The sequence below is a fragment of the Euwallacea similis genome, chromosome 3, assembly GCF_039881205.1.
Source record: "Euwallacea similis isolate ESF13 chromosome 3, ESF131.1, whole genome shotgun sequence".
NCBI lineage: Eukaryota > Metazoa > Arthropoda > Insecta > Coleoptera > Curculionidae > Euwallacea > Euwallacea similis.
In genome coordinates, this window is record NC_089611.1 from 5,341,438 (window position 1) to 5,363,287 (window position 21,850).

At 37.9% G+C, this 21,850-nt stretch overlaps 1 protein-coding gene across 5 annotated transcripts in view; it reads left to right on the forward strand.

Annotated features, from left to right (window-relative positions):
- The first annotated feature begins 3,111 nt into the window (after nt 1-3,111).
- hth (homothorax) overlaps nt 3,112-21,850 on the forward strand; it is a 148,566-nt gene continuing 129,827 nt past the window's right edge. The window contains exons 1-3 of one of the 5 annotated variants that reach the window (XM_066406056.1): nt 3,113-3,414; nt 10,056-10,128; nt 16,152-16,375. In XM_066406056.1, the coding sequence (XP_066262153.1) occupies nt 10,108-10,128; nt 16,152-16,375 (245 nt within the window). In that variant the 5' untranslated portion in view covers nt 3,113-3,414; nt 10,056-10,107. Of the gene's footprint in view, nt 3,537-10,055; nt 10,129-16,151; nt 16,376-21,850 lie in introns of all 5 variants that reach the window. The other 4 variants (XM_066406057.1, XM_066406053.1, XM_066406054.1 and 1 more) reach the window with 4 other exon arrangements.

Genomic DNA, 21,850 nt, shown 5'->3' on the forward strand with positions numbered 1-21,850 from the left:
AATTGTGTATTCACCCTCTCGATGGAAATCCATTCTAACGAAATATTCGTCTGGCAAGAGAAAAACGGCCTAAACCAAGAATAAACTTAGTAATAATGCATATCAACCCATCAGGCATTTAAATCGTTCAAAACATTTATCATCATGATCCGTGCTTTACTGCAATTTGCATAGTCATGACCAGATTAAGAAGGCTGCTTTAAGAATAGTTATGAATTTCACTTTGATAGACCTGTCACTAATCTGATTGACTCATTATAGTAATTGCCTGTTTAGGTCTCTTTTATTAGAAATGATTGGAAGACACAGCTTTGTTTGATTCGAGTGTTAAAAGTTCATGAAACGGCTTTTACGACGAATGCCATCTAGTGTTTTACCTCCGAACAATAAGCAGATAATTAAGAATCTGCAGACGTCCCTCATTACAGCAAAAAATACATCAGAAGAAGAAAATGTGTCAAATTTAAGACATGAACACAATTTTCTGTGACGAGTGGGACTTTGGTTTCGTCATCTGACCGGAGTCACCGACCGGAGGGGACCAGCAATATATATGACATACAATGGTGAGAAAATGGGGAAATAATTTACAATTGAAAAATTCATGTAAATTCTTTTCTCAACTAGGCAAATAAAGCGCTTCAATGTCTGTTTGGGTATTAGCCCGCGAATTCCGCAATGGAGACCAACACATTTCTCCCTATGAAGCAGTGCGAGAAATATGGAAATATGCTTCGGTTAACTAAAGATATTTATATGTATTAGGTCAGCTAGGATGAGCCAATGTAGCAAAATATTATCGGTTTAGGATATTTAATAATGTACGTCCAAACCAGCCCCCATCGGCCAGCAACACCGGGAAGAGGAGAATATTTTGGTGGTTCAGGTTAGCACACATTATTTCTCTCCGACCTGGAGTTGACAGATGCAGAGGGAACTTTTACATTTCATTTGCATAGAATTAACCGCATAATGTAGTACCAAGAGGCGGTTCCTTTGCCAAAAGCCGCGTAGCAACGAGTTGGCTTCTTCAAGACTTGTATCCCTGATGTGAAATGCTTAATCTGGTTCATTTTAAAGCAAATTCTGTCCATAAGAAATATCGTTTTTGTCTAGGTTAGCACGCAGGTTAGTCCGTGCTAGGTTCGTTTAATTGCCTGGCAAACTTAGTCACGTTTAAATATTCCAACTAGTCACGCCCCTTTCGTGCACATAGTCATAATTTGCATTCCTTGAGAAAAATAGTGCCCCTTTGTCGTTGCGGACTTCATTTGTAACACTCACCTACGTATAATAATAATTCTATTACCGAGCTCTGTTGACACCGACTATCCTGAAACTAGCCAAAAACGTACTACTGACATAGCCAGAGCATAGTTTTTTATGGGAAAAAATATAAACAAGATGAAGCTAGAAGGCTAAGTAGGCTCCTTATCTGTTCCCAACCCGTCAACGTCAACGTTAACTTCCAAACCCTTTCAATACCAACCCTTGACAATGAAGTTTTTGTTACCATGTCAGTGGGAGATAAAAATTTTATCTCCCGCCGGGAGGTAAACTGGAGTTTTCCTGCCAGTCGAGCTAGGAAGATCCAATTTTTTGTTATATGTATTTATATGTGTGATAAATATCATTGATAACATTTTTGCAGTTATAGTTCGTCTTGAAACGTATCGCTGCAATGATGAACAGTCATATAATAGAATATCTTGAAAACCTAATGAGGCCTTAAGGATATTCGGAGGAGAAAGTTTTTAAAATTGAAAAAAGGAAATTTCGGTGAAGTGATTGGGATTAAATTAAAATCAAATTTCCAGGCAGTTTTGGCAGTCCAGCTGGGTAAAGCTGTAATTATCTGCGAGTTAATTCATCATTGATCACTTATGAGGAGCGTGATAATATGCGTGAAGTCGTTTCGCTCAATGGAAAAACTGGAAAAAGGGGTAAGCGGATATGCTTTATTCCATGGAAAAACATTTTTAAATTTATGAGATTAATTAAAGCTATACGAACTCGACATCGGCTGAGATCCAAGTGGCCCTATATCATTACAGCGCATTTGGATGATGTTCAAGTCTTCACAGTGAGCAATTTCCTTTGGTTAGCGGTCGTGCTTACCATTAGGTCGATTTCCTATATAAACCGAATTTCTGGAGTTTAGTTAAAAAGTTTTATTGCGAAAGACCCTTTCCGGTGAGTTCAGCGGGAAAAGAAACAATTGAAGAATGTTGTACACGAAAAGTGAAAATTGAGCAAAAAACCGTAAACTTCTAAGGTAACGTCAAAATGTGATTGATCTTTATATTCCGCGTCTTAAAATATGCGGCAAATGTGGCCCACGTCTGGGTAGAGCGACGCGTCGCGTCGCCTTTTTGCCACGATATCTATCGACTCATTTTGCAGTGAGAACTAGAAAGTTGACCTTAGAACGAAGTCTCATTTTAACGTTGTAATTATTGCCGGAAATTCAATTTGGATACACAAAACTATTACTTTACGAGGGTTGATCTCCATTACGTCATTAAAGAACTCTCATTAATCAAAAAACTGAAAGAACTACGTTCGTCTTTTCACTTTCCCGACCACCAAGCACAATCTCCAGGCTTCCAAACTGCTCCCTTCTAAACCATTTTGCGAGGATGAAAATGCGTTTTACGATAAATTTGTTGTATTCATAGTGCTACTTTAAGATTCACCAAGCTGCAGGTCGACGTGGGCGTGGCCGGCTGAAATGGTTTCCATTTTTAATGTTATGCAAATTACATACAAATGAAATGCCGTTATCAGATGATTTTAATCGAGTCATTGCAAAATTTCCCTGCTAGGACCCAAAAACGAAAGTGCTCCAATGAAAAAAACGTGAGAAAATGTTGCATTTGAGAGCGGCAAAATTTAAAAAAATATATGAATCTTCTCGCGTATCAAACTTTGTATTACGCGCCGATGAAGTTTGTTTTGACTGGCCGAGTTCTGATCATGTAGAAAGAACGTCGGCATTCGGCGGGAGCGACTAGTTCAGGCGATACCCGATAGGGCTCGCGCGGAGCATGCACTGTGTCCGCCATTGGTAGGGAGGCGTGGCCGCGTCGTGACAGATCATTCATCTAAACCCCACTCTACCCCCTTGAACTGACGTGATTGACAGTTGGCAGACGACTGCGGAACGCGCAAGAACTCCGCACGCGCTTCGGACGGCACGGCGCTTAAACGAAAATTTATACACACCGACCCCCATGAATGCGCCGCCGGTGAACCATCTTCAATAACCATCAGAAGCACGTGGGTATTTTTCAGTGTGACAGTGCAGTGAGACGGAAAATTGGTGAAATTTTGTGTGAAAACAGTGCGCGGCAGTGACTCGAACGCTCAAAAATCGTCGTAGTGCGGGCAGTGCAGTTCATGGCTCAGCCACGGGTACGATTATCGTCAAAAAGACGAAGAAGATGACACGTCAAACGTCGGAAACGCATCTACATTGCTTGGGTGATTGATGGATATTTCAGCGCGTCAACATCAATCAGTAGCTAATGAATGAGGTTCGCAGATGGACATCTATCATTTAAGCCTAGCTCACTCTTGCGTATCACAACACCGCGACGCTCCTGTAACCGATTCGGCCCTGTTTACTTTTACCCAAGGACCAGTTTTTATGGCCTACCACATGCATACATTATCCGTCGGCTTGTCCACATTCGGGACCTTCCATACCACCCTACAATTACAATCATTGGGTATTTGAAGTGCCCCTGCTAGGCTCGAAAGCTTTCGCCTTGTTATCTCTCTGCCTCTGTGGATGCAACTGCGCTTTTGAAATACAAACATAAAATATGAATAGACCAAGGCAACCACCACCATAACACCTAAAAGCAACAGAAATTGGTCTGACCATAGAACCTCATTAGACTAGACATTTAGTTGTTTGCCTTACCAAAGCTCAATTAGACCACCTTGAGGCCTAGTCGGCAATGTAATTAAAAGCATTTGCACTTACTAGCAACTAAAATCAACTACAACATTTTTTTTGGTTTACTTGCTACTATTAACGCGTACCATTGTAACATGACCAGGTCCTCTGAATCGAACCCTTCCATTCTTTGACAAAGTTCCAAGAACACGCCAACCTTTCTGCCCAACTATATGCTAATAAAACCTTTTCATTTAGAAGGTTTGGCATCTCAGAGAAGGTACCTAAAATGTGCAATTCAGAGCACAATTGCCAAAGTCTAAGTGAGTTAACTGGGAGGTTAATAGTGCCTATAAAAGTTACTTCTCTGTGGCAGACAACCCAAATGAGGATTATATTGTTTAGGCACCTAAATTCTCTGAAGGCTGCTGAATAGACTTTTGGAAGGAAGATACCTGTCTAGCTTGATCTCCCTAAAATGCGACTCGAAGTTCCAAGTCATCTTGTGGTTTTGAATTATCATCCTGGTATGCGACGAGGAATTTAACCGGAGTAGTGGAATTAGTACTTTGCCGACTTACGCAGTACTGACGCTCTGTACTTTTAAAATATGGAACTATTGTCTTCTTCCGACGGTCTTCAAATTCTCTCCTTTGATTTCATCTGCATACTGCTCAGCAAATAACCTTTAGGTAGCCCATCGTGTAGGAATACATCCACTAAACTTTCCTGATTGGTTTGTTCCTTTGTTTCTTGTTGGGAATCATCGATACGATGAAGAATTCTTCGAATTCCAACTCTTCACTTTCCGTCGCAAGTGGTTCATCGTTCGTTTTAATTCAGATGTACTCCAACTGTGTTCTTACAATATTTCTATTCGTCTTTCTTCTACCAGATACTTCTTGGATAATGCACAGATTTATGCTCCACTTTATGGAACTATTTCGAATTAAAGCCCTTCAAATCTAATTCTTAGGTTGATACAGATAAGCAACTTCCGGCCTCTTACTTTTCTTTCGTTTCGATTTTCCGACGCGAATGCTCAAGCCTAACTAGTCTCGTCATATGATGTTTGGATAACTTTGAAGCCTCGTTGGAAGCCAGGATGAATATTTGGAAGCCACTAGTTCGTTCTACACCCTTGCCAAATCACTCCGAGTTTTGTTTATAAAGTTGATCCATTCAGTTTTTTGCTTCTTGAAGTTTACTAAAGAAGTACCGATTGCAATTGAGCAATGTCCTCAACAGCGTTGTAAGAAAAGTATAGCGCGAAATCGGATACAAGGAAGATTCTGGATGTATATACCTAGTGTGATTAAGGTAGGCGACTTAGCTTAGTATAACCGGTTTTAATATATACATGGAGATTCCACTTCAACTCATGCTTTTCTTCGTTAAGTAGCTTTTTTGGCCAACTTTTTTAAACTCAGAAAACCGACTAATCATTATTTCAACCACCATCGGCAGAGCGACTTGCCAGTCGAGTTCTAGTGACGAAGGCTCCCTGATGTCTCCGATAAAGTTCGAATCCCTTCCATTTCTTGTGTTTAAAATTCCCGTCGCAAGTGCATCCTAGTGACTGAGCCTCTTTAGGCTGCATTTTTCGGTATATTACTCGCATCCACTCTATTTAACATTTTTAAAATATCAATGTAAATAACCGGTGTGTGGTATGTACATAAAACTGGGAGTTGATTTTAATGAAAATTTTGGTGTCTGAAGAAGTGCTTGTCTTACGACTCTCAGTTCTATTCGTTGTTTTAGCCGACTTTTCTGCCTCAAATAGGCCTTTGTATGTAATTTTCCGACGTTTACCACGTTCTTCCGTCCTCTGTGAGTAGGCATTTTCAAACTTTTAAGGCGGGATTCGACATTCTGATTAAATACGGATTTTTTTGCGACGAGAGCGAAACATCTCCGAACTCCTCCGTTTCCGTCGATCTTCCGAATTCCTTTAACAGCGCTATTACGTTTCCCAAAAGAACGCTTAAACTGAATAAAAACTTTTCCCTGTTTCAAGATAGCGAACGACAAGTGTCCGTTTTATTGTCGTTATAAAATGTAATCGAGGTTTAAAGGCTAACAAAATGATGTCTAAGTTTCAAATAACTTTGAGCCTCTGACCAGAGAGGACATTTGGGCTTTAGGAGACTCGTAAAGAATTCATAAAGCGCCGCGACGCTTTTCTTGGGAAAAATGTCCCTGATGAGAGATTAACCTAATCGCCCGGTTTCAATTTCATTCCTGTTGTAAATTACACAAACTAAATATAGCAATAAAATTTATTTAGGTCTAAAATTATTGCCGCTAAATCTTATGTTTATCCGTTTATGGCTTTAATTCCAAAGTAGCTACTAAATGAGGATCTTATCTAAGAACTTACAATAAACACAAAATTTTGATGTATTTCGTCTGAGTCGAGGTGCTCTTCCGCACAAAAGACGGGCTTATCCTGGTACACATTTTGAGGATCTGTCTGTAATAAAACATGTCATATCAGGTATATTTACAAGGAACTACTGTATTTTCTTGACTATTTTTATTGCTTTACGATGCCAATAAAAGTTAAATCCTTTTAAAGCTTTACATTATCATTTTGCCCACCATTTTTATATTTATGAATTAATCTTTTTATATATTTATTAATAATATGCTACAAGGAATGCTCTAGTGGGGCGATCACAAGATTCATTAATCAGTTTTTTCCACAAATACTTTTCGCTGTATGCATCTTATCGTATCTCCTACCAACTCTTCTTCTCTCAGCGTTGCTCATTTCTGAACTCTCTTTATAAATAATTAACATTTTTTTCCTATAGAAATCTAAAAAACCGTTAAATTTCACCACAAAGAAATCACATCGAGGAAAATATCCTCAAAAATATCAGATGCCCTTAACGCACACCCTCGGGGCAATCTATATTATAGTATTGCTCCTGTATTATAATTATAATCCGACGGCAAGCAAGCAACACAGCAACATGTATTCCCATGTGCTTCTTGATTACATCGGATACTCCAAAAGGTCAGATGGCTTTAAAATAATGCATTTTTATGCCGAACTCAAGGCAAGGATAAATTCCGCACAACCCTTATCACATTCAAAAATTCTAAAACTAGGTATAACAGAGAATTCCATGAGAGTCATTTGCCCCAGCTCTAGCCCAAACCCCTATCCCCCAAAAGAACATAACTAATACTACACGTTCCCAGCGTGCGAAAAGCTTTACGTTGCGTTCTGTCTTTTTAGCTCGTTTGAATGTGGCATATTACAATGAACTAAGTATTACTCTCCTATGAGGGTACGGAAAAAGTGGTTTCGCCGCACGCATTTGCCAGCCAAAAGTAGCGCTTTAAATATGTGGTAATTTTTTTACAGCACGCAGCACAAAGTGGCGTGGGTCAGTGTCAGTTTAAAAAGTCTTTGTGGACAATGTCAGACTGTGGCCACTGATATGCGTGCAGTAAAATTTTTTAACGCACTTGCGCCTGCACGCTAATAGTTATTAACACACGACCGTAAAATATTTTGTACGAGCCACAGGTGAGGGCGCCAATCGTGCGAGTGTGTTCGTATATTTTCTAACGAGTTAGGTAGATTATTTTTCCCACGACTAAAAAAAAAAACAAAAAGATTTACCCGACTGGTAAATGAACCTTCTGTCTTCGCATCGGAAGTTCGACATTGAAGCCACCGAGTTAACGCTGCCGCTTGTCATTGTGCAATGATTTTGGCGTTTCGTTGAAAGTTTACTTTCTAAATTAACATCTCTTTGGTGTTTGTCATTGATGAAGACGTATTTTGCTTAATTGACTACTACAAATATATTTTTTACAAAATTTCATATTTACTATTAGAGGCGATGTGTTATAAAATTCGCAGCTTTCCATTTGGTCGAAACCTAGCACGATATGGTTCTCTAACGCATAGTTGAAGGACATTGCTAGTTTTCTAGTCCTCATTTAGTAGATGTTATGAAAATTTTCCTAAGTGATCGTGGGAAAATAACTTAAATTAGCGCAACCCCGTCAGACTTATCAGACAGTTGGAAAATTTCGATTAACTTGAACTAATCTGAAGGATTTGGGATTACCTAATATGTCAGGAATCTCCCATAAGTAGGATTTGGTTTTTCTTAGATCAAAACAAACCTTTCCAAGGCGCTACGACTTATATTTAACCCTTGGCTTAATCTTTTAGCAACGATTTCACAAATACTACTTTTTCATATGCATAAGTGTTTTTCGTTCCACTAACCAGAGATGGATCTGCTGTAGTAGTTATTATACTTCTATTATACAAATATCATGGAAAATTACAATACGACCACAATTTGGCATGCTTAATTCTCGTACAAACGAACAAATCGCAATTTATCAAAGTCACAGATAGATATCATTTTTTTTTTGTAAGTGAATAAAGGTGATTTTATATACTGTGACATGGATGAGGTTAGTTGGCAAAAATGCACAACAGAGATAAAATAGAAGCGTCAAACTTTGTTAACTGGATGTTTATGAAACTATCAATTTTTTATGTATACGCATTTTCCATAGACTATCGGCTTCGGTAGCGACCAGCAGCCACAACCGCAAGGTTTATAGGTCTAAATTAATTATTTACTGAACTCGGGTTGTTTTTGCGGTTCATTTCTGAACATTTTCTGACACAAAGTTTTCAAGGAAGCTTTTTAACCTAAATGGTTCTATATGTTTGCAGCGAATTGTTAATTTCTTTTTTTTTTGTAAAAAAGTATTCAAGGTCCTCACCTAGTAAGAACTATTAGTTCCACATTGTTGGCTGCTTCATGTCATAAATTAATTGGCTTCCATATCTAAAAAAAATCGCAAGGACCTAGTTCTGGAGAGCGTACAGGCTAAGCCTGAATATCTAGCCGAACAAAAGAGCCACAGTGTCGAATCAAGTCAACGATCTAACAATAACGCATAGTTAAGATAGTAAGCAACTTTTCAAATCCTAAGATTAAGGCATTTCCTGAGCATCGCCCCGCCGATTTTGACTCCCTAAAAATACCGCAGAGCACGATTATACGAATTCATTCACAATCCTACCAAACATCTTCAGAAAACAATAAGCCTGCAATAATTTTGGACATGTACGAGGGCTACCAACCATAATCGCGATCATGGCCAACTAATACATATTATAGATGTATGCTAATTGAAGCTTATATAACAGTTATTTATCTAACGAGTGCGCGAAGTGATACTTTGATACAATTGAAACAAAACTCAACAGCAACAGAAACTGTTTAGCAATTGAGTGCGGTATAAAGACACCTTCGCGATAGTACGTGATTGGTTCAATATTTTGAGCTACAGAGCATCTTTGTGCCAACTTAATTAAATACATATCTGACATCAGATATTTGTATTTGCGTGCGAGAAATTGCCACTTTCATATGAAATAGTTATTATTTACCTAGTAAGTGTACAAGGTGAGAAGGTAATTTTCGCACGTGTTAGGTCCATAACTTGACATTATGTTGACTTCTGTAAGTTTGATTAAACATTAATGTGTGGTAAGGAGTTGTGCATGCGCACTGCAAGGTTTATCGCACGCATGTTAATGGCAGGCCGTCTGATCGATCAACAAATATTTTTGAAAATTGGTCCCACCAATCATCTCCGGCTTCACATTGTTCATGAAAACCTCGACAAATAATGTTGAATATTTATTAAGTTATTGCTGGTTTTTTGTGACTAAAAATACTTTTATAACTTATGCATATTAAACTTTCTGCATACTTTGAAAGTTGAGTCCAAGAGCCATTTTACGCGTTTATCACCTACCTGAGTTATGCGACGGCCCAAGAGGGAGCAAGCACCCAGTGGATGTGTTCCAAGAAATTCGCTTTCTCATACCTGCGCTTCCCTTGCCTTCTACCCTTGCTACAAATTGTAAAGACGTCTGCAATTCACAATTCCCACTAGCCTGGGGGTCTTATCACTTGGCATATTTACCCCCTGTTAAATATCTGTTTACATTTGAACTTAGACGGCTAACCCATAAAACTTGTAAAGTGTCCGGTGTTGTGATACCATATGGAGTATTAATAAACGGTGACGTGTTGCCTTCTTCGAAGTGGTCGTTTACGTTAGCACCACCATTTATTCAACATCATTTTAGGTGTAACACATTGACATAACGCCAGTCGAAAGTAGTGATTTATTCATTCGTCATGGATGTCCTACAAAAAAACGTAAATATGAATTATTAATTCTAGTAGATTTTGGTTATTTAGTTAGAAGTTGTTAGCAAATTGGCATGTGTTGCGAGGTAACGAAATTTCGTTGCAATTTCACCGAATTATCACCATTTTTTTTCAGTAGGTCAAAGAATACAAAAGGAAAGGTTTGACGAGGTTTACAAACCTTTGCAGCAATTGGAAGCAAAACGTTCGTTATATCTTAACAAAAAAAATCAAATGATCTGATGTGTTGCAACCAAGAAAAAGTTTCCTCAGCAAAAAGAGGCTCTGCTCTTGGTGTTTCCCTTCCACGTAATTTCACCATAATTACAGAACTAAGCACAGCCGGTGATGACCAATCAAAGAAAGAAATTCTTTTGGAAAAAATTAGCTTTTAACTTTAATGGTATCTGGGCATAAGCCGATCTGCTCGCAGTTTGCGTTTCTAGGTTTTTTCACAGTGATTTTGTGGTAACTGTTGGATGCCTATGTCTAACCAAGCGTTTAATGTAAGGTAGTCGCTCTTTACACACCCATAAAAACGTATCTACGGTAGTACGTAACCCTCAAGTTCTAAATTTCGTTTCGAAACTTGAGGTCCATTTTTTATGAAAAAATTGTGAAATTTCCATTCGTCCATGCCCAGTTGCATATTAGAGAACTGGGAGAATTAAAGGAAATTTGCCAGCAAAAACGGATAGAGCGGGTAGGTATAGGTAAACTGAAGCTACCAAGGAGTGTAGATAGAACTTCCAGGTAAGTTCAATTTGGAAGAAATAAGTCTCCATCCAGCCATAGAAGCAGTAAATTGGGCTATTGACGATGACAAGCGAAATATATTTTCTTGACCAGGCACTTTACAACCCTACTCTCAATGTAAAGTTTTAATCGTCATTTATCAGTTGTATTATATTATAAGTAAATCCCTTCTCCATCCGAAAAGCGAAACGATAAGTACCGTCAGTCCGAGCGCTTTAAGAGGAACACCGCAACGCCATAATACTCCTATTCAAGTAACTAGTGCGGTTGTGATAGAATCGTGACGTGGTGGCGCTCTTCTCAAAGCTTTCGGGGAAGGCCTGATTCATTTCCTGCAGTTTCCAGAATGTGTCAATAGATGGCATGTGGTTGACGTACTTTTTTAAATGCTCAGTTGATATCGAAGCATTTATTAAATTTATTTTTCTATTTTTTACCAGTATATTAACAATGTTCAGCTGGGACACGGTGATAGATTAGCATATAACTATGACAACCACGCCACGGTGCGTGTGTTATATGTGTTGCTTACATTATTGCTGATGCATGTTTTCATCGTTCTATGTTTAAAATTGTTCTATAATGTTTGAAACTTGCTTTAAAGACATGTTTGAAATAAAATAACTTTTACTAAACTGGTTTAAACAATTAGAAACAGACGTTTTATTGAAAATTAATTTCACAGTCACACAGGAAAAGTCTTAGCTTTCGATGGAACTTCTAATGTTGCTCAATCTCACTCCTATCAGTTGCAGAGAGTATCAAAAAGTGGCAAGAATATTCACCCTTTATACTCGAAACTTGATCACAAACTCTTTTTATGACTTTGGTTCCTGTGCTAATATGCATTATCTCTCTTTATTGCCCATTTTGCGTTGTTGATTTCTTATAAAAGCAAGCCGAAAGTAATTAACTCGAACGAATCTAAAAGAAGTTATGTTAAGTCTTCACATAGGGATAATCTTGATGTAAACTAACCTGACGTCTGATTGCAGTTGTTAATTGGGCAAGACAAAACTTGCGCGAACCAATCTTTCTGCCTCCAATACCTTCACTGTTGCCGCTATCCTTTCACAAACCACCTTCAAATGGCACTCTTAATATTACTAATATCTGACTGAAGGAGTACTAAATTGAAAGATGTTCTTTGATTCACCATTCCTGCAGCCTCATCCTCGTCAAAAGCAAATATGAAAGCGAAGTACCTTTCGAGGAGCATTGAAATGAAGAGAAGATTATTCTCGACGTTTCTATGGTTCTTCAGTAAGCGTGGAAAACACATTTTCATTTGGTTTCCTTGCCAACTCAACTTCCAGTTCATCCGAGAATTCTCATCCACTTTTAGTTGATAAATTTAAAGTTTAATTCATAGCCATGTTTTGCTCATAGATCCAGATGCACTTTGCATTTAATTTCACTCCAAAAATTGTGTTAATATGCTGCTCAAATCGTAATGTAATTACTAAGTGCTCTTCTCTCTTCCCCATTTTGCATCTTTTGTAGAGTTGAAGCACATTCACCTCAAATTTCATATCATGTGCGTAAAAAAACTTGGCGAAAAGCCCTGAATCATGCCCAAATCATAAATATCGATTTATTTTTATAGGCTTTCATTTTAGTGCCACTCCGCGAAAATCCATTGTCATCACTGGTCTATTGAACCGAGTATTGGACATCATATTGGATTTATCCCGTGGCCAGCTAAGTGACCTTTCAGGTCGTCATTTTGCAATCTTAATTTGTAATAAGAGGGAAAAATAAAAAATAAAAGTCGAGAGTGAGACAATTCGTATATTTAACTACGAACATGGCCAAAAAAATAATCCTGATAGCAAACTTACAACTCATTCCATTGCGACTCCGTAAGTGCCTCAAGTATCAGTGATTGCATCAAATCATCAACAAGTTCAAGGGTTACATCCTGTTTTCTCCTCACAAGGGAAGAGCCAGATTAAGGGGCAATAGGCGCGCAGTTTGCAGGAAACGTTAACTCCACATTTAAAATCTTTATGATCTATTATTTCGAAATGGTCTCTCAAAACCCCATAAACGACCATTAAAAGTTATTGAACAGTTTTATGCAGTATATGATTATAACCGAATTTCATTCGCAAATTACTGTGAATTTTCCAAATCAATCTCAATATTCGTTCCAAATGAATGAGTTTTCCAGAAGTAGCAGCTAATAAGCAATTTTACGCTATAGAGTGGTGAGTGGTTCTATGGGATTTTATATATACCTCCACGAAATAAGAATGAAAATATCGAGGTATTAGTCATCGTGCTGTTGCCGTTGTGATGCCACTTTCAGATCTCAGCTCACTAGCATATCTGATATCTGACCAGTTTTCAAAATCTCCATGAAATCTTCAGATTTACTGAAATTAACAGAAAAAACAACGGTATGTCGTCTCGAAGGCCTGCAAAAGCTGAATTCAACCGAAAACTGAAACCAAAAGGAATCCTTCTTAATAAGGAACATGCGGCGACCCATGTGGCTAATACATTCACATCGATTTCACATATACATAATGTTTATTTCTTCATCGTGTTGAACGAGAGGGATTGTTGGTTTTGGTTGCTTTTTCTAAATACATAATTCAAATCCTCACAATAAATCAAAATTTTTTAGGAGATGAATATAATCGAAGAACGTACGTAGGCAGTCTACGCTATTAGCAAATAAAATCCGTTTTTGACGATTAATCCGTTTGAGCTGTGAAGGAAAATTGGGTTTTTACCGAAATATTTGATACACTGTCATTGATTACATAGCGCCACTATTTGCTTTCTGGTCTAGGATGTAGGAATGGAGATGTTTGCTATCGGAAATCAATATTTGAAGGACCTATATTGTATTGCTTCTTTATCTGGACACGTATGAACTCATATCCCTCAGCAGAGAGTTATTTTTAACAAACCTTACGGCTTTTAAAATCTCTTCAACACATATACTAAAGTTCACTATAGTCATGCTCGCACTGAGTAATCAAAACTTAACCCTACCTTGTTCTTAAGACCGAATAAACCTTCATTTTGAAACGCGAGTCGGGGTTTTTCCCAAATCTTTGTTATTATTTCCTTCGGGCCAGTACATCCAATTCAACACAACACAGTACAAAAATAACTGGAGACATATCTTTGTATTGCTGATCTAGCTATTTTTTGATTTTTGATATATTATCAATTAATTGTCTGGACGATGGCCCCTTGCCTCCAACCGATTTTTTTCTGGATTACATTTTACCGTCACTGATGGTGTCGATCAGCAAAAACTTTGAGCTCCACACTTATGCGAGCCGTAAAGCCCCATCCTCTAGGCTCTTTCGAAGTTATTACTGTATTACAGCACATTAGCAGCGGCGCTAGAAATTCTTAGTCGTTTTCTGCGACTGTCAACCATCGGTATCTGCTAATTTAAGTGCCACATCCAGCTGAACGTCGTCTTGTCTCCCTTAGACATAATATCGTTTCTATATTTAACACATAGAGGTATATTAAAGAGGAAATCTAAAAGGAAAGGGGCGTTGTTCCCGCTGATATCTCTTTGTAACGCCAGAAAGGCTCTAGGAAAGCGTTAAACACTGAACTGGGGGTTTGTGAAAATATCGTTTGTACCTGTTGTCATTACGGTTTTCGTAAGGAGGATATGTCATAAAACACCGATAAAATATTAAATTTGTTATGTACATCGCGTTAGGCATTCTTCTTTGCCAGGCGCCCAAAGGTTGTTCATTGGAAATTTTCTTGAAACTTTTTAATGAAATTTAGCTGGATAGAGGATTCTCCAATGTTCTTCTCGTTCCTAGTGCTGGGAAGCAATCACACTCTTGGTATGTAAACTGTTGCAACGGTAAATTGGTATGCGGCAGCCGTCTATGAATTCACCAATTAAACTAACTTTAAGTTAGCAATCCATTACTGGCAATAATATTGCAGGAAATATTTGAAAATACCCTCTGCATATTAACTATAAATATTCCAGATGCAAAGAATTCTACACGATTCTACTTATTTCACGCCTTATTAAAATATCTCTAGTCTTTTGCCCCCGTGAGTTACAACAAAACCATCCATTTTTATTTGAATACTGGCTATTATAATAAGCAAAAACTGAGCACCGTAAGAAAATATCCGTATGATATCATACATGAAATATCTCTTGTAAGAGGAATTTGCTGTGAGGTTAACTTAAGAAGCGGCATAAGCATTCTCGTTCCGACAATCTTATTTACATAAAAGAAACATTATGGTTGAAACTTTAACTATTTGGCTATAAAGGATTATCTTAAAATCTTAATTATTTTTACGTTGGAACGCGATTAATTTAGAGTGTGTGTTTCTGCAGGATACGCTAAAATTAAAATTAAGCTTATTGCGAGATACCACTCTTTGGTTGCATACATTATTTATTACATCTAATGTGGGGGGCTCTAAAGTGTTTTTAATTGCCAAAACGTTTCAGATGACACTCAATTAATCATGGTTTCTCTGGTCATTTTTAACATGCATATTAGAAAGGTTTAGAAAATTCAAGACTGACTAGTTTTAGCATGGTATAAATTACTCATCTTTACGACAAATAGCAGATCCACGCCTGCAGTTAATGGTAGTCGCCATGTCACAACAAAATTCCTTAGCAGGAAAACGACTGTTATAGCAAAATCTGTGATGGAAGGAAGTTGAATTCACTTGTCTAGTGCGACATAGGACCACATAACAGAGACTGGTACACTCCAACGTGGTCGTACTGTCAGTAATATCAGAGGGGGTGCAACTGTGCACGAAAAAGTTTGTTGCATACCGAACTAAAAGCAGAGAAGTGAAAAAAATATTAATTTGAGACAATTCCGACTTTAAGCATAAGACAACACTGAGTTTAGAACCTCGCACATTTCGTTTTTTCCAAACACCTAAAAAACTATTCTCCGGAATGCGCCACTTTTCTCCCATGTCTGGGTCTGGATCTATTACCGTTTGCGAGATATCGATGCTGATGACCTGCTTATTTTGAGCACACTGTACAATGCTCCCGAGTAGGTCAGATAACAAGATCCTGCTGAGTATGCGACAGAAGTTTGCTGACAGAAATTGCTGTAAAGTTTTGTAAACCTCCTAAACCGACTATTTTTGCTCAATATTCATAAGTAGAGAAAAAAAGAATTGTAGTTGAGTGTTCATCTATATCATTTCGCTATTTAGTTGTTCAACATTCAGAACATGAAGATGTCACAAAAAGGGCATCTAACCTAACACGTGTTGGTATTGTTTTCTAGTACGACGATGGCATTCATTCCGGGTACATGGACAGCGGCGCGGCAGGAGGCATGTACGAACCCCACGTGGCTCACCGACCGAGTATCCCGGGGCTACACCATTCCCCACATCTGAACCATACCATGCATCCATACCACGCGAATCATGTGAATGCCGCCGCGAACCACGTGATGGGAGGTGCCGTTCCTGACGTCGGGAAGAGGGATAAGGACGCGATTTATGGGTATGTATTTTGCAAGAGGGTTGTGTAATTGGCACGCGGTGAAGAGGGCCATGTGTAGCCGACCCACATCTAAGGGCGACACATTATTTTAAGCTAACAATAAATCAACAAACATCAACCTCGTTGGTGACATTGTAGTTCTCTTCAAGATACAGTTTTTTTGCACTTGAAATGCGTAGCAACTAACCAAGATTAATATACGGGGGGATCACGGTATTTTTTTAATTCTGTAAATGAAAAATTCTCCAAACTTAAGGTCCCTGTAGGTCCTTAGATGCTACAGTTTAAATGCAATAATATTAAAAATGTGACGTGGCGCTTCTGTCTATAAATAATACTGGTATTCACGACTTACTTTTTAAATCCAAATTTCAAACAATCCAGTTTACTTGTGAAATTTTCAAATGCAGCCTTTGTGTATGTCTCTTTCAGATCTTTTAATGAATGACTGCTTATATCTTCAGAGATGTATTTTCATCCACGCCTCACTTGCGAGCCTGATAAAACACGTCATTAGATCGAATGAGGTCAAATTCATTGATCCCTGGATATTAATCCGATAGACTTCTTGGACACATGTAAACGACCCCTTAAGTCTGAATCGGAGTAACTATATTTTATCTAACAGGCGGTGATAGACATTTATACAGTATGCAACAAAAGTTGTGAACGGTCGCAGTATCTCGTGATCTTCAGTCTTTTAAAGGTAGAGAGGATGCACGATTATGTGTCGGTAGCAGATCGCAAGCTTTTCGCCAACGGATGTTTCAAAGGAAAATATTAGCAAAATATCGTTGTTTTTGTCTGCAGCACGAGCGATGTAAACTTTAATTACACTCTGTGTAATTAGCCCAGTTCAGGTTAGCAGCGTTAGATCATTCCCCCTTTGCTGGCCGATATGTACATCACCACCTTACACCCAACTTTTGAAAATTACATATCCCGGCGCACGAGAAATTATATACCCCGATATTAATTGCTAATGCCACAAATGCATCTGGTCCCCACTTAACCCTCGAGGGTTTTATGATGCATTCCTTAAGTGACTTAATGCCATTAAAACAAGAAAAGAGTTAAACACATGGTGTCTAGAGCAATTATTTAACACTTTTAAGTAAACCGTTGACCTTAATTTGAGTAAATATTTTATTAAGGTACCAAAAACTCATTGTTTTTTGAATTTCACTGTTTACACATCTGCCGAGCAACACTCGATTTAGTCGTTCCGTCCAGAAGAAGTTTGGCCAAGTCGCTAGCGCTAATTAGAGATTTCATCGATGGAAAGGAGATAACGGTGCGATTTTCAAATCAGGACAAGTTCACTATGTCATGTAAATGCAGTGATGTAACTTTGATTAGTAAAGAGAGCTAGGATGAAAAAACTGGTCGTAATCTATACAAGGTTGAGGACGTTTAATTTGTGCTAATCCATTCTCAAATCCGCCGAGATAAATATAGTCATATTTGCCTCATTAATTTAAATGAATTCATGCATTCATTTTCCAATAATTTATCTATTCTATCAACGTGGACTATAACCCGCGGAAGATTTTTTAACCGATAGCGGACCATCTGCACAAATCGGCGGGTAAAAATTAAGAACAAACAAAATGATTATTGTATACAAAAGAGGCATGCAAACAAGTGAGCAAGTGTGGCCAAAGTTATCGCGATTCTTTGACCCGTAAGTCATTCAAACAGAGCACACACAAACATAAATAAATTCATAAAGAAATTTATGAGAATGAATTATGAACGATTCGGATGCTGTGTTTTTAGTACAGATTTAATTTCGTGTTTATTAACATTGCGTTCAATGGGTCGTTTTGAAAATATTTTGAACGAGTTTTTACGTAAAACCTTCGACCTAAAACTTTTGATCTAAAACCTTTACCTGAAACCTTCAAAGGAGTAGTCCTGCCCAAAGAAGCGTGCATATTTTGACCCTTCCTTGATAACATTTCGCAAAAGACGTGCATTTCTCTATCTCGACACATGTCGAAGGCTGAAGGTCGTACACCACAAGGAGTTTTATTTTTTGTAGCAGACCTCGTCTCGATCCAAACAAAAACACACCAAAAACACACCAAAAACAAATTCACGTCTAATGCACGTCCATTTAGGCCTTAAATTTATGATTATGAGAAGAAGTTGAAATATTTAGAACATCGTTGCGGCCGTGATAATCAGCTCAGTTGCTGATAAAAGGAGGTTTCCCTTCAATGGTTTTTCCAATGGACACCTGTCACATTCATAAAGGATGAGCACTTCTATTTTGAAGCCAAATTAGCAACTTCGTTGATGCCAACACTCCTATGACGAACTCACTTCTTTGATCTTTGACAAGTTTGTTAAAAGTTATTTGCAGTTTGAACCACAACTATAACATGTAACATGTAACAGTTGAACTGCGTTCATGAATGCCTATTCATTCGTATACCGAATATTCGTAAGGATGTTTATAATACCATCGGATGTTGTTTTGATGGCTTTCGATTTCTGGGAAAACGTGATTGCATAACGTATGAATATTGATGAGTGTTGTCTGTATCTTCGGGGACAAGAGAATTGACCTAGATAATCAAGCTTGACCCGGAAATCCTGTTCAAGAATCTGTCCTGGAAACGAAGTCGTTTGCTTGAGGGCCTTGGAAGAGCAGGTTCGGAATACGTAAGATCTCTGAGCTCGCAAGCCAGGCATCCACACAGGAAATACATCATATCACACTCTATGAAAATAAGGAGTCCTTAAACTGCTTAGATATTTAAAATGTATGATATAAAAATTCTATGATCAGTGCCACATCAATCGGATCTAATTTAGTATTTTCTGATGCGATTTGGTCTGATTATGACATGAATGAAAAGAACGCTAGCCTGAAAGCTTCTCTAAGGTTTACGAACCTGTGAAATGAGATATCGTTTCATCTAATCTGCAAATAAACAGTTGTACTCATGAGTAATTATTTGTGCTGTTTGCATAGGACTATCAATTTGGTCTCGAATCTACACTTTATAACTCGAAAACCGGAAAAACGGCAAATCCACCACAATTCCCTAAATGAGAATGGTTTGGGATAATTGGTAGAGGTACCTGGGAAAATTGGGGGCTAAAGGTACACTCGGTTAGCAATTCGATAAAAAAATTGAACTCAAGGTAGGCTCTCTTTAGTCACTTCATTGATCAATATCGACCAATCATGTCGTTGAATTAAAATATATACAGAAATCTGAACTCTTATTTAACGATATTGTTCTATAATATTGAATTTCAAGTAAAACGAATGGCTCTACCATTCCTCGTGAATTCAATTTAATCGAACCGTGCTTGAGCGTGAGATGAAGTGTCTACAAGTTCATTTTCATGGATTCAGCGATATTAACCAGTGAAGCTTAACAGGGCGCCTTAACATGTGCAACCTTCTATTCTAACCAAATTTGCTTATGGTTCGTTTTTAAAGAAAAAGACAGCGACGCGAACCCTGTATTCTCCTTGCGACGCCATATTGGCAGTAGTGAATTAAAAAAATGGATTTGCATATGGGTGTTCTCTGCATACATTTGAATCCTATTACGCAAATTAAAGACAAAAATTAACAATTTCATCCGCGACAAGATCAGATTAAAAGTCGGCGTTTAATCCGCGGAGGGTGCTTTTGTTCGGACAACCAGAAGAGGTGAATAAACATCCCTATCACTCGGTATACCGTACTTTTGATAAGAGATTCGTAGAGGACACCCTGCTGTCATTTGCCATTAAGTCTAGATTTATCCCTGCTCATTATCTTGATGATTCTTTGACAAATCGCTATCAACATCCTGGGATCTCTCAGATGAGATCACTTAAAATTGGAGCGTGAAAAGATTTTGGTTAAAGCAACTACAAAAAGCCCTCCTGATCCTTCACAGGTGGCAGAGAGGACTACCGTAGAAGAAATCCAGTTCAGTAATATCTGGAACCCTCATTCGCTAGAAGTGGAAGACAAGCTCAGACATCAGATCATGCATTTTTTTCAAAATTTTCTAAAATTGATTGATGTCACTCAGTGAGTGCCTCTCGTTTAATTTTTGATGGATCCTCAATTATCACGCAGCGTGTTCCAACAGAAATTACAAGCGTAAAATGATTATGAATCTCAAATCATTCATCTTGGAGGATGGATTAAGAAGTAAAAAAACTGATAGTTCCCACGATGCGTCGGGCCATGTTGGCGTAGCTCGGCCCATGCAAACGTGTTCCGGGGGACCACAGCGTTAGGTCGCTAGGCTTAAAAAAACCTAAAAATTGTTTTCAGTATATTTGATATAGAGTTGGAGTTTTATGTGCAAGCTGTAAATTTTCTGGTTTGCTCCCTTGGCAGGATATAAGAGCCTGATGAGACCATGTTATAATTAATACATACTTCTTAATTAATAAGTAAATAAACTAAGTTTCCTGTTGTCACAAACATTTTATGAGCCTCTAAACTCAAAACAGCTACTCAGCATAAACCATCAATGTAAATTACTCTTGATTCAAAGTATTTTTAAATTATTAAAATATTTCGTCTGTTAGACAGTTTTATGTATAATTCATTCACTATCGTAAAAAAGCTATAAACGTGCTGGTGGTGTAGATGTAGTAGTAACGGCAACAATTTGTAATAAATCTACATAATTAATATTAACTATACGATCTGAGGAACTGTAAATTTAAATAACATCGAATTTTACTGACCTATAAAGAGAAACGATGAGAAGATCAACTCTTCAACGTATTGATCTTGATCGGTTTTAAAGAAAATTTCATTCAAATTTTATTGCGAAATCTCTCTTTGATGAAATATACTCAGTTTTATTACTTACGTTACGTTGGGTTACGTAATTGAATTTGACGATGTTATCGGACAAGTGGATGTGAAGAATAAATTTCAACCACTATAAAATACATATATTTAGAATGCGGGTAAGTTTTTCCTTTAAGGTCGGTTGTATAGCATTGTACATAGCTAACAGCCGTCAAATTATGCAGTCAACTTAATGGTTCCCTGATACATTTTTCGCATTCATTCTTTCCGTACATGCTTACAATGAAGGCACTTAGTGAAAAAAATTACGACATAGTGGTCAGGTACACGTATATTCTGCAAACCGGCAAATAAACGTTTACCAGATGAAAAAAGACGATAAAGCAATTAAAAGGCCATTCTTACTTTATAACACTCCTAGTTGCTTCCAACAGTTTTTTGCTGTATAATTAATCTAATGCAGACTGCTTCGGATGGATTATCTTGCAGAGAAAGTAATGCTGATGTTGAGCAAAACACGATTTATGACATCATAATAAGTTTATTCGATTTTGATATCCTACAGCTAATCAGTTTCCTGCTAATATACGATGAAGGAAAGGTACTTTTGGATCTGCCAAGATTTTTGCAGAGTGGCTGTTACGTCACTAAGGCCACTGTGTCCTGCCGCTGGTTGTGTTCGTCAAAAT